This window comes from Diadema setosum, chromosome 2, assembly GCF_964275005.1.
Source record: "Diadema setosum chromosome 2, eeDiaSeto1, whole genome shotgun sequence".
In the NCBI taxonomy this organism is placed as follows: Eukaryota; Metazoa; Echinodermata; class Echinoidea; order Diadematoida; family Diadematidae; genus Diadema; species Diadema setosum.
In genome coordinates this window covers 39,226,939-39,239,879 of record NC_092686.1, presented here as the reverse complement: position 1 = coordinate 39,239,879, position 12,941 = coordinate 39,226,939, and the positions used below count along the sequence as shown (strand labels likewise).

General features: G+C 39.7%; 1 protein-coding gene across 1 annotated transcript in view; it reads right to left on the bottom strand.

Moving 5' to 3' along the window:
* LOC140243282 (uncharacterized) overlaps positions 1-12,941 on the bottom strand; it is a 101,778-nt gene that overhangs the window by 17,380 nt on the left and 71,457 nt on the right. Inside the window, exons 11-15 of the mRNA XM_072322954.1 lie at positions 11,268-11,367; positions 9,440-10,801; positions 7,182-7,268; positions 2,589-2,616; positions 1,096-1,198 (exon numbers count right to left, since the gene is read on the bottom strand). Of these exons, the coding sequence (XP_072179055.1) occupies positions 1,096-1,198; positions 2,589-2,616; positions 7,182-7,268; positions 9,440-10,801; positions 11,268-11,367 (1,680 nt within the window). The remainder of the gene's footprint in view (positions 1-1,095; positions 1,199-2,588; positions 2,617-7,181; positions 7,269-9,439; positions 10,802-11,267; positions 11,368-12,941) is intronic.

Below are 12,941 nucleotides of genomic sequence, written 5' to 3'. Positions count from 1 at the left end.
ATTAGAATTGTGTTTCAAATTAAAGCATTCTTGACGAATGAATGAAAACCGGAATCACAGAGGGTGATTTCAAACTTAATTCCAATCATGTTTCAAATGACGGTTCAGAGGTGTTTATCAGTCACGTTTCGCCAGCATTATATTAAGCAACGAAACTAGCGTGTGAACATTATTCATATCGATTGATACCGAACTCCAGTTGCGTTTTGGGGGGCAGGGATTACAGTGACTTTCCAATCACTCTCACAGAGAGGAGGCTCAAGAGTGATTGATGGGAAATTCAAAACTGGTTGTGTAAACGGACGATGATTCCAATCGTTATTGCAATCGTGTTTGTAATTCAGCATTCAAATTAAGCACTCTCGGTAGGTGTAAAAGCATGGTACGTCACCCAGGACAATTCATACGATCCTCTTTTCTTTTCTTATGATTTGTGTGTGCGTGCGTGTGTGCGTGTTTTCAATTGAAATTTGCCTCAAATGATTTGGCACTTTCTACATATGAAATTCATTTGCATCTGGCTCTACACTACCTATGAAGTTACATAATGACACTACATAAAGTATATAAAAAATATAAATTTCGACCTGCAAATCAATACTGTACGAGCTGAAATTTTCGCGGTGGTTTTATTTTGGCGAATTTCGCGAATCGCCTTTGAATCGCGAAAATAACAACACGCGAAAATAACAACGCGCAAATAACTAAGTTCAGTTAGACCCTCGCAACCGCGAAATTAACAACACGCGAAAATGTCCTCTAAGGACCAATTCGCGAAAATATCTGTACGCGAAAATTTCAGCTCGTACAGTATGTATCATTTCTAGGTATTGTCTATGCAGCAATGCTCTGTTAGCTTGTCAACCATAAAATGTCATTCTGATGGCTTCAATCGATTCGTAAATACCACTACACTCCTTTCATCGATCATACCTGCGAGATCAATTGATCATTGCAAAAGACATTGTTAATGAAGCTAAATCAGCAGCCTAATAACGATACTGGCAGAGAAACACAGAAAACAAAAATGTGGTGTGGGGGGTGTGTTATTTCTGTTGTAAATGTTGTTGTTTACAAGAAACAAAAAATAGTTACCCTTTTAAAGAGGCCTCTGGTGTTGGTAGCAATCTTGGCCTGCTGCTGGCCAAAGATGTCCTTGGAGCTGGCTACTGTCTGCTTCAACATGTTTGTCAGCTTCCTGTTCGCAGAACATAACAGTGAAAACACACAGAATGCATGCATCAAAACACCAACAACAACCAAACCTTGAGCCTACAGCGACAAAGCAAATAACAAGATAATCCAAACATCTGTACATTCATGACAAATATGGAGAACATGTTCATGCACACAAAGAAAAAAAAATGACAGAATTGTAATGAATAAAAGAGATAAAAAATCAATGTCTTTACCTCAGCACACTACTCATACTGGGTGTGGCATTGCAAAAAATAACCGACACATCAAGGAACAAGTATTGTGTCAAGTTGGTTTTGGAAGTTCCTTTCAACACACACAGTACCTCCTTAATAATATTCTAAACTACAATTTGTAATTCATAATTCATGTTTGCATGTCACATGCATGGAAGTAATCTTATGGAGTTTACCAATGTCCATGTTTGCACAGAGAGAGAAATGTAAACAAGTTATTTCATTTCCTGGCTCAATATATATATATATATATATATATATATATATATATATATATATAATAAAACAAAGATATACTGTAATGTCATACTACTTCCTTGTGTGTTTGGTCTCCTTTCAAGTAATCATGATACTCCAGTAACAAAGTCACTTGATCATTCTCATTACTAAACTACCGTAGGCTACGATAAGAAATTAGAGCCTCCTCCTTCCCCAATTCAAAGATTTAAAAAAAAAAAAAATCTTGGCTGTCAGCCACAGAACTTTGTTCCTGCTTTATCGATAAAGTATCATGACTAAAAGTATGTTCTCTTTGATTTCAAACACATCGCACAGGTAACATTTCCTTAATATATGTGACAAATACCTAATTAAAACAAATCATAAACACAATATTGGTTGGTGAGAAACCAAGAAACTTTGTATGTAAGTGATATTTATCATAATATAATGAATGTGATGATTCTTCTAAGAATTATTTCTAGAATTGTTCTACTTGATGTTAAAAAGAAAAAGTGTAAGGCAACATGGAGATGGCAATTAAAGTTTATCTGACTTTTGACAATTTCTGCTACAATCGCATACACAATGTAGACAAGTAATGATGCCAAAGTCACATGTCTGTTTCTATGACTTTTATATAAAGATAGACCACACAATCATTCTCTTATCAATGCGTCTGCATCAATGACCATCCTCCTCCCATAATCTTTACCAAAGTCATTGTGGTAAATTGCGCTAGTCATGCTTACTTTGTGTCCCTTACTTCCCTGCAAAAACTGTAAATCAAGTGAAAATCATTCCGTCTCGATTCTAATTTTGACTGATTTTCTGCTTGAACAAATTGACTTTATTTCTTCAAAGAAGGCAACTAGAAAATGTAATGAACTACAGCACTGTATCATGTATTTGCTACAGAATATGAAAGTGGCTTACCCTCCAGCCGATGGAACCTTTTCATCATCTGCCACAAGAGAAACAGAAAGAATGCATGTGTTAGGACAGATCTAAAAACACATTTCCTGTCAATATCTGATGTCATACTACAGACAGCAGACATATTTTGTCTATAAAATCACAATTATTTACTGTACTTTGAGGAAGCTTGATTCATGCACATGCTGCAAACAGAATTGCTGCAAGGCGACATACATAAACTGCATACCTGCGCATGCAGGGATAGAAACATCTGTAAACATATGAACACACACAAACACACTATCCACACAATGCTGTCTTTTGGAGTTGCATGTGGACTTTGCTTCGTAATCTATGGAAACTTACAATTATTCCTTTCAAAACAGCAAAGCATGAAATCAAAACAACGTCACTGTCGCTCTTCATTTGAAAAGATTTGTGTACAAACTGTAAGTAATATATTTGCAGAATTTATACAATTACACTGACTGCTTTAAAGGGACATTCCAGACGATTTTCATAATTTCACATCATGAAGTACATAAATCGACAACTCCATGTATCGATCTCTGGAATTTGTTGTGGTTTTTGAGCAGAGAAACAATACTTTGAAAATTTTTAAACAAATTACACTGAACAAGGATGATGACATAGGAGGTTCACATATTTCAGAAATGTAGCAGTGTATTTCCTTTACAATACCGCTTGCTTGCGAGTTCACCTGTGTATAATCTATGCATGCCTTCTTCTTTTGTTCTGCTTCCTTGAGCCCCAACTCATGCATTCTTGTGGTGACTCTGCCATGTCACCATCCTTGTTCATTGCAATTTGTTCTAAATTTTGAAAATATTCTTATTCTTCATCCCAATCATCACAAATTCTGAAACTCTGTCCTCAGTATAACTAATTTATAGTTGTTCAAATGTAAAAATCTGAAAATCATCCGGAGGTCTCCTTTAATCCACACAAATATTCAAATACAGAACAACTGCATATATCTTCAGCACTCGTACTTTCTGTTCAACTAAATATTCCATGAAGAACAAATTTCAAGTGCATTGAGACTTCCTCAAATGCAAGATGATCTTGACATACATAAATGGCTTTATGTTGTCGTTTTCACAACACGAGGCCTCTAGAATAATGGTAGGTAAGAATGACATACATGTATCATTAAAGAGCATACACACATGGTTAGTTGGCCCATTAATTCTCCAAACCAGTTGTGTAGTTTGGTGCTGTTTCTTTTTCTTAGTATCATTTGGTGCTGTTTCTTTTTCTTAATATTTCTACTACAGCCACAGCCACATTATGTAAAACAATGGGTAGTTTGCTTCCCGACAACTTTCAGAAGTTCGAGCATGAGGACACACTACAAACAAAGCTATGTGTACTTTCAGTGATACAAAACTATCTGTAGTTTGTTCTGATCTCTAAAAGGCATGCTCTGCACAGGCAAACACTGTGCACCCTCCCTGAAAGTAAAAAATGTAAAATTTTGCGCAAGAGCTTACAGAAAAACCCCCAACAATAACAACAAACAAAACAAAACAGAACAAGACTGCACAATGTGCATAAACAACGTACAAGGATCTATTATCCCATCATACACTTCTTTAAGAAATAACAGTAACTTTGAAAGAAGCGAGAAATTTCCCTAGGTCATGCAGGTAGATCCACGGTAAGTTTTGCTGGTGACTTCTTGAGAAGTTTGTGGTCACACTTCCCAAACTACGTACGCGTAGCAAAATACTGGGTAGTTGCAACTACACATAGCTTTAATGAGAAATTTCCCTAGGTCATGCAGGTACTGTAGCTCCACAGTAAGTTTTGCTGGTGACTTCTTGAGAAGTTTGTGGTCACACTTCCCAAACTACGTACGCGTAGCAAAATACTGGGTAGTTGCAACTACACATAGCTTTTAATAATGAGTGTGACCGCACCTCATATACCACAGTGCATGAGACCACTAGCATAATTCTAAATGTAGCTAGGAATGGCATGTCAGTAAAGAGGATATGGTACACATGTGGTCAAGTGAAGAGCCCATCAACTCTCGAAAACCAGTTTTAGGGTTTGTCTCTGTCTCTTTTTGTTGTGATTTTACCATTTATTGGCACTTGTCTTTATTTTATGAGATTAATAATTCATTGTCAGTATTTCATAGGGTAGAATTGAAACTCTCTCTCTCTGTTTTTTAGCTCTGTTTGGACATTCTGTATCTATGTTGCAGAATTATCAACTTCCTTGAAATGTTTAAATTGAAAAATATTGTTTTCCATATGTGACTTCATGAACTGCAGTAGTCTCCTCATCTAGCAACGGTGGCACCAAGACTTCAAAAAACTTTGGAATGGATTGTCCGATTTCCCTCAAACTTTTCACTGATGTGTTCTAGTAATATTGCTGTAATCACTAAATCCACATGTACATGTATATCAGGGCTTCAACCCCCTTTTGCAATAATGAATTCAACCAGTTCCACCTGGTACTTTCTCAGTACGGGATTGACAGTAGGATTCAAGGTTGCCAATTTGATGAGGAACATGAGACAATGATTTCTGCAGCAAAATAACTGCAGTATCTGATGGGTTAAAGAGCATCATTATTTCCCTGAAAACGAGGGCAATCTGTTTCCACTGGCAATACAAAGGACTTTGTTTGAAGGAACAGAAACCAACCGTGTCAATCTGAACTTCATAGAGAGGAAGATGAGACAAAGCCAGAGTTTCACATTTTATACAGTCTACTTGAAAGACCAAGGCCAAAGGAAATATGCCTTGCACATTTAAAGGACAAGTTCACCTTCACAGACATGCGGGTTTAGTCAATGCAGCAACAATAGTAGAACACATCAGTGAGAGTTTGAGAAAAATCAGGCAATCCGTTCAAAAGTTATGAATTTTTGAAGTTTCTGCTTAGTCACGGCTGGATGAGAAGATTACTACAGTACTGTAAAAGTGGTTTCTTTCGCGGTGGTTTTATTTTCGCGCTTTTCACGCTTTGAGGTTGAACCACGAATTTAACATCACGCGAAAATATTTTGAAAAGTCGCGCAAAATTAACCACGCAAGGAAATGTTTTAAACTCGCCGCTTGTTTATACAACGCTATTGCGCACATGCACACACGAAGATTCCGGGCATTGAGTGTATTGATGGTCAACACACACAGAGCGATACCGCGCAATGTAGGTACAATAAAGTACTCGAGAGACAGGATTTCAAGTAAGCCTGCATTTAATTTTAATTTCTATTTAATGAATAAAAGAATAATTGGATGGGTTTTCATGTGCAAAATAAAACAGTTTTTGCCGACTGTGAATTCACAGATTTTGCCGATCGCAAATTTAAACACACGCAAAAAGTCGGCACCGATGGAAACCGCGAAAGTATCTGTACGCGAAAGAAACCACTTTTACAGTATACCTTTAGATGCCACATGTCTACAACGATATAAAGAAAGAATAAAGGAAATTAACCATGTTTTCACATTTCTCGCATAACAAAAGAATACTCGACTTTTCTCTTTCAGAAGGCAGGGGGAATAATATTACCCTTAATATACGTCAGTAACAAGTCAAAGAAATGTGGACTTTATTCAAAAAGTAAAGTTTTGTGAAATTCTCTTTTTATTTTCCTTATATCGTTGTACGCATGTGACATCATACACTGTGGTAGCCTTTTCATCCAGCAGTGACTGCGCAAATATTCTTTAAAAGTCATAACTTTTGAACAGATTGTCCGATTTTCCCCAAACTTTCAGTGATGTGTCCTACTAGTATTGTTGCATTCACTCAATCCACATGTATATGAAGGTGGACTTGTCCTTTAACAGTAAAACTGAAGACCTTCCTCCACACTCACAGTTTCTGGTCTGTGTTGCATTTGGCAGCGGTGTACAACTAGAGCCACACAGAAAGAGGAAATATTGGATGATCTGGAGGAAATCTTGCTGAACACTGATCTCTAGAAACATATTTCCTGCATTCTTTTTTTGATTTCTTGAGAAACGGATAAAGCGCAGCGAACAATGGGAAAAAGCAGACCAACTGTTTACTGTCTATGGAGTGCATTTCAGACAGTGGCAAAATTGGGCTCACAGCAGCTTTTGCTTCATACCCAACAGTGAAATGCAACCGTGATCAATATGCAGCCTCACTATAAACATTAAGATCAGGAAACCATTAAAGCACTGAAAAGAATTGTTACCAAATGGCACTAAAAATATCCCTCTTTTACATCAAAATCAAACTACATGTACCTCCAAGCATAACTGACATTAATGATGGTTTTACTCTGTAGAATATAGTTAGATTGAACATTGTGGCAGCACTGGTGAGCCATCAACTTTCAAAGAGCTTGTTTCTCCTAAATGTATTCTGTGATGATTGCAAACAAGGGTTTATAACTTGGACAGCATTGCATTCAGATGTTTCCTGGCATGTATGTGTTTGAAGATGCCAACTCTCATTATCTAAGCCTGGCATCAGGAAAGCCTGTGAACAAGCATCAAGAGCCAACTCAAAGAAGAGTCTGGGCCAAACTTTGATACACTCTCGACAAGTCCATCTAAGGGACACTTCTTGCAGCGAGCTGTTCGTCTAGCTTACCGCCTGCCAGCTGGTAGGACTCCGCCGTTCTGACTGGCACCGTGGGTACATCTTCATCATCATCCATGTCATCTCCTCGTGGGGGTACTGCCAAGGATGCAGTGCAGGTTGCCATGGCGAGAGAAATTTGGACAATGACATTAGAATGAGGAAATGGTGGCAAGTGAAACAAGATGCTTGGCTGAAGTCTGGTCCCTAGCCGAGCACAGCTCAGACAGCAAAATATTGCTTCAGAGTTAATGATCGCTCAGCCTACTGGTTTTATTGGTGACATTCATTTGTGATACATTCAAGAAAGATTCTAAATTCAGGTAAGCATCTGAATGAATTGTCATCACATGATCAAACCAAAATGTAAACATTTCACCACAAGAGGGCAGCCTAAGACATTATTTTCATTGATTGGGTGATGGGCAGAAGTAAAGGTAATTTCTCTTTTCATGACACCTACAATTGTACATGCAATTCTGCATACAGAACACTACAGTATGTCCCCCCAAAAAATTACAACGGGGCCCTCCGCAATGATATCTTTAAAAATAGTGAATCAATCTAAATACAAATTCAGGGAATGAAACTTTTTAACTCATTGCCCACATCTTACAGAAAACCCCATTCAATTTGCTTCACTGGTCAAAGAGAAATGAGGAATTTTGTAGAGGATGTCGGGAATCTCTTCCGTCCAAATTCTGTCTATTATTCACACACGAGAGCATTGAATTGCTAAAATTGGAAGAATCACACTCATGACATGCTTTACAACAACCCACATTTCTCCGTGAGCGTTTAACCAAATTGAATGGGGTTTTCTGCAAAATAGAGCTAAGATGTTATATTTCAAGACCCTGAAGTAGCACTTAGACAGGGCGATCATATTGGGTGTTATCAATTTGAAAATCTAATTGTAATTTTTTTTTGCGGCTTACTGCAGTATGTCCACAAAAATTTACAATCAGATTTTCGCACTGATAACACGCAATATGATTTTAATTCTTTTAAATGCTACTTCAGGGTCTTACAATATAACATTTAGCTTTTTTTTGCAGAAAACCCCATTCAATTTGGTTAAGCAGTCACAGAGAAATGTGGATTGTTGTAAAGCATGTCATGAGTCTGATTCTTCCAATTTTAGCAATTCAATGCTCTTGTGTGTGAATAACAGACAGAATTTGGACGGAAGAGACTCTGGACATCCTCAACAAAATTCTGTATTTCTCTTTGACCACTGAAGCAAATCGAATGGGGTTTTTTGCAAGATGTGGGCAATGAGTTACAGTTTCATACCCTGAATTTGTATTTAGATTGATGCAATATTTTTAAAGATATCATTGCGGAGGGCCCCATTGTAATTTTTTTGGGAGGACATACTGTACAGCCTGTAATGCAAATGGCAAGTACATGTACATGGTAAAAAGCTATTATTGTAACAAACGCCATCCTTATCTGTCTGTTTCTGTGCTTTTTTTCTTGCCAGAAAATTTACTTGCTTATATCATAAACATCATTCATTGTGTCAGTGATGATTGTTCCAGTATGACTGTTCCAAAGTCCACCCCTTCTTTGTTTTGTTTTGTTTTTCCTGGCCAGAGAGGGTCAAACCTTTTGCTGATGACTGAGATCTAAAAGTTGCAGTCATAATCAAATCAAAATGATGCCTCCTCTAGTTATTGTTAGGAGCAAAAGTTGTTGTTATTGTTGTTAGCCTGTTCCATACTGAATTCCGAAATGCCCACAGACTAAATACGCAGGCCATCAATTTCCCGTACGGAATGGGTTAACATTCAGTTAGGTACACTTGCTGGCATCAAATCTACAGTTGCATAATTTTTCTGCCACACTGCCATATTTTCAACAAGTTCTCTCTTACACATTCAACTAAGGAAGGGCATGTAAAATCATCACGATTTTTCAAGGAAATGAATGCCTCTAAAATATCTTGACTTTCAAATTGTAGATGTCTTAAAATGCTTCTCTCCTAAATCAATTCACCTTACAGTGATTTTACAAGAGGCAAGATAAGCAATTCATTCAAATGGAAAGGCATTAATTCATTCACAACACCTGTTACACATGACAAATGAAAGCATGTTCAAGGCTTGACTAATTTAACTTGGTGGAAAATTATATGTGGCACACAAGTATGACTAAAAGAAGAGGATAAAATGAACACCTGATGACTCTGTGGATTGGGCAGATATATTTCCAAGAATTTGAATTAAAAGTATACTAGTCTACAATATAATGTGTTTGCTCCATACCTCCAATGGGACCAACACCACAGTAAGTACCATCTACATCATTGAACGGGTCAACGCCAGGGTCAGGTGCTCCAATACCCACAAGGTCGTAATCACTGTCGTTGCCTACGTAGCTTTCCCCTCTTTTGGGCTTCTCCGGTGGTTTGTGCTGATCAGAGACGCCCGATGACCTCAAAGCAGCTTTGGGCGCATTGACTGGTGCACCTGTGACCTCCGAGTACGCCTCGGCATACACCGAAGATTGGGATAACTTCTGATGTCCCTCCTCGCTCTTCAGAAGCTGCTCCAACTTGCTCTGGGGTTGCTGCACGTACGCGTACTCCATGGCGTCTAAGCTGCTCTTACGCGGCGCCCTGCTGTCGGCACCGCCAAATGACGGGACAGAGCCATTTGAGAGTTTTCGGTTAGAGTCCGTCTTCCTGCGCACAATGCTGGTATCTTTACTGCTGTCCATCTGTGACGTAGGAGAACCCCTGACATTCCTCTCACTGGGCATATCAAACGTGTCCTTTTTGTCTGTCGGTGGGCTGAAATGGACTTGTTCATAGTCGTGGTGGGCTCTGACGATCACTTGCTCGTCGCCGCTGGATTTGGCCAGGGAGGGTTTGGGATTGGCTGGAGGCCTCGGTGGTGGCTGGGAGGGTCGCTCACCCTTCCCTCCTTTGGTGATTTTGGTTGCACCGTGACGTATTCCTGGTGAGCTTGAGCTGTCTCCACTCTCAGATTTACTCTTCTCCAGCAGTCTTGCTGGTTTGGTGGGCACCTTCAGGGCTTCCCTCTTCTCTGTGGGCTTCAGGGCCTCTTTGCCCACCCCTCTGGATGCCGGATTGGAGTCCTGCCTGGTGGCAAACATCTTACCCGCGGGGTTTGTCGTCGCACTGGTCCCGTCCACGCTGACCGATCTGTCGGGCGCCGCCCTGTGCCCAACTTCCACCGATGTGGGTTTGACGGGTAGCGACGGCTTCACCTTCCCAGGTTTCCCAGCAATTTGAGGTCTGGACAGTGCAGTCGGCTTTGCAGTCTGGGGAAGCTTGGGCTTAGTCTGTCCCTGTGTCTGAGAAGCTGGATTTTGTGTGGAGGATGCCGAAGTTGGGGGTGCCGGCTGACCAGCACATTCGGACTCAAAGTCCTTGAAGGCTAGCAGCGTGGACTGGAAGCTGTTCTGGTACCGTACATCAGGGCTCTGGCGAGGCTTGCCCTGTTTCCCTGCTCCATCTTGCATCGGTTTGGAAGCTTCTGGAGTAACGGACCCGATATGGTAGTTTGCGTAGGTACTTCCATCAGGGCTGTCGTTGCCTCTTGATGGCTTGGATGGAGCGGACGGTAGTTTTGGCATGGCCGGTGCCTCCGCATCCATTGAAACTACAAACAGAAAACAATGAACAAAATTACAAGAGGAAGGCTTGTTGCTAGCTTTCCCTGAAAAAAAAAATACATGTTGAAATACAAGACCAGCTGAAACGGAATTTGTCACTGATTGTGCTAATCATGTAAAACAAGAATTTGTCACTGATTGTGCTAATCATGTAAAACAAGATGTAAATGCAAGGGGTAGGAAGCCTCATTTGTTTTGTCACTCTGGGCTGTAGTGGATAGTGGTGTGAGAACTTGGTCCCCTGCAATATTTGGGCATTGAAAACAACACTGATGAGGCTCTCTTGGTATACAGAATTGTGGTTGCTGAATTTCTGTCATTGTAATGATGATGATTAAGATGAGTAGTAGAAGTAGTAGTAACAATAATAATAATAAGAATACGAATATCATTAAGAATAATACTGAAAATATAATCATCATTCCTACCAACCTTTATCGTTATTGTCCTTACCTCCTTTTGATGTAATGTTGCAGTTGACATAGTTGTGGCTCTGCGAGTCCCGCTTTTCTCCTGCTGAACTCTGGCTGGGTGGCTTGGGGGGCATCCTCGGCTAAGGGCAGCAGTGAGAAAAAGGAAGATGCCGGTCAAGAAATGGATGAGTGATACGGAGCTCTAACGCAACATCAACGCATCTCCCAGCAGAAACCTTTTAATTCTATAACTACACATACAGCCACGAATACACATGTCTTTCCACATGATCATGTACAACAAAGCATCAATTTGAGAAGAGGGTATGCGTGCAAACATTCATGGTGTCTAAATTTAAAAACTTGTGCACTTTTGTCACAAATGCAAAAATATTCTTTTACTGTATTGCACAAGTGATGCAGACATAGACCAAGCAAATAAAGTTTGATTTCATGGCTGCATGTTCTTTTCATTTCACAGGTATACGTATGATAGCAGAGTATGTGTCACCTGCACTTGTATTACTGCCTCAGTAAAAAGTCCCTGTTTCAACGGAAAGCACATCAGTGCATGCATCCAAGGCGGCCAGTCTCAGACACTCCATTTGGACTGTGCCTAGACTGAGCAGTTGTAATCACAAGTTTATTTTTACATGATATGAATGAAATCTTATTTTGTTTGCAATGGTGTAATTCTCCCTGTGTGCTACATTATTCTGTTTAACACAAGGCATGGGCACTTTTGGAAATCATTCTTTTTTTTTTTTTCAAAGCCATGTAACTCTTTACTGAAGCATTTATGCTACAAAGCGCTGTTAGCAATATCATAGCATAAACTTCTGGCTTTGATGCGATGTAAATTTTTTGACAAAGTTATAATGGCTAAATGGCCAGAGTTCAAAACAAATCAGTTCATGCGTGGTTGTGCAGTTGAGCAAAATATTCAAAGTTGTCATGCTGTTGACTGAGTTGAGCATGTGAACATGGCACACAAATAGACCAATGGCAAGGTTTTTTGGCGACTTCAAATGGAAATGAGTACTAATTCATAACCTGTTTTCAAAGGTAGTGGCTACAGAGTACAGAATTGTGCTCACACAGAAATACTACTCAATTTCACTGCCTATCAAAATTAAAGTAAAAAAAAAAAAAAATTACTGGGCACATGCCAATGCAACACATGAGCACATGAAATGGATTAACTGCTAATCGCGGCGCACACAGCTCGCGAGTGGCAATCAGCACGAACCCATTTGGTGCTAGCTGGGAGTGCAATCCCCAGTGTACACTGTAATGACCCGGGGTCAAGGGTACAGGGCATGGGGGTGAGTGCCAAGTCACCTGATGGCCTCGATCCAGCTCTGAACCCTTTCTCTATGAAGTTTTTTTTTTTTTTTCTGTTTTTCCCTCTTCCTTTCCCCCTTTTTCTCTCTATATCTCTGTCTGTCTGTCTGTCTGTCTGTCTGTCTTTCAGTCGGACCGAGAAAAGGTTGTGTTGCCAGAGAGGGGACTAATTACATTGACAGCCAGAAATGAATCACTCTCAACTTGTATTCATTTGACTGCACAGGAAGCAGCATTGCGCTGCTTAACTGCGATGCGACATTGACTCCTGTTCACATTCTTTCACCAACACAAGTAATGTAAGCCAGTAATGTCATTCATGATTATCACCACACACAGGGGTATTCAGTGAGGGTGAGAGACATGCCAA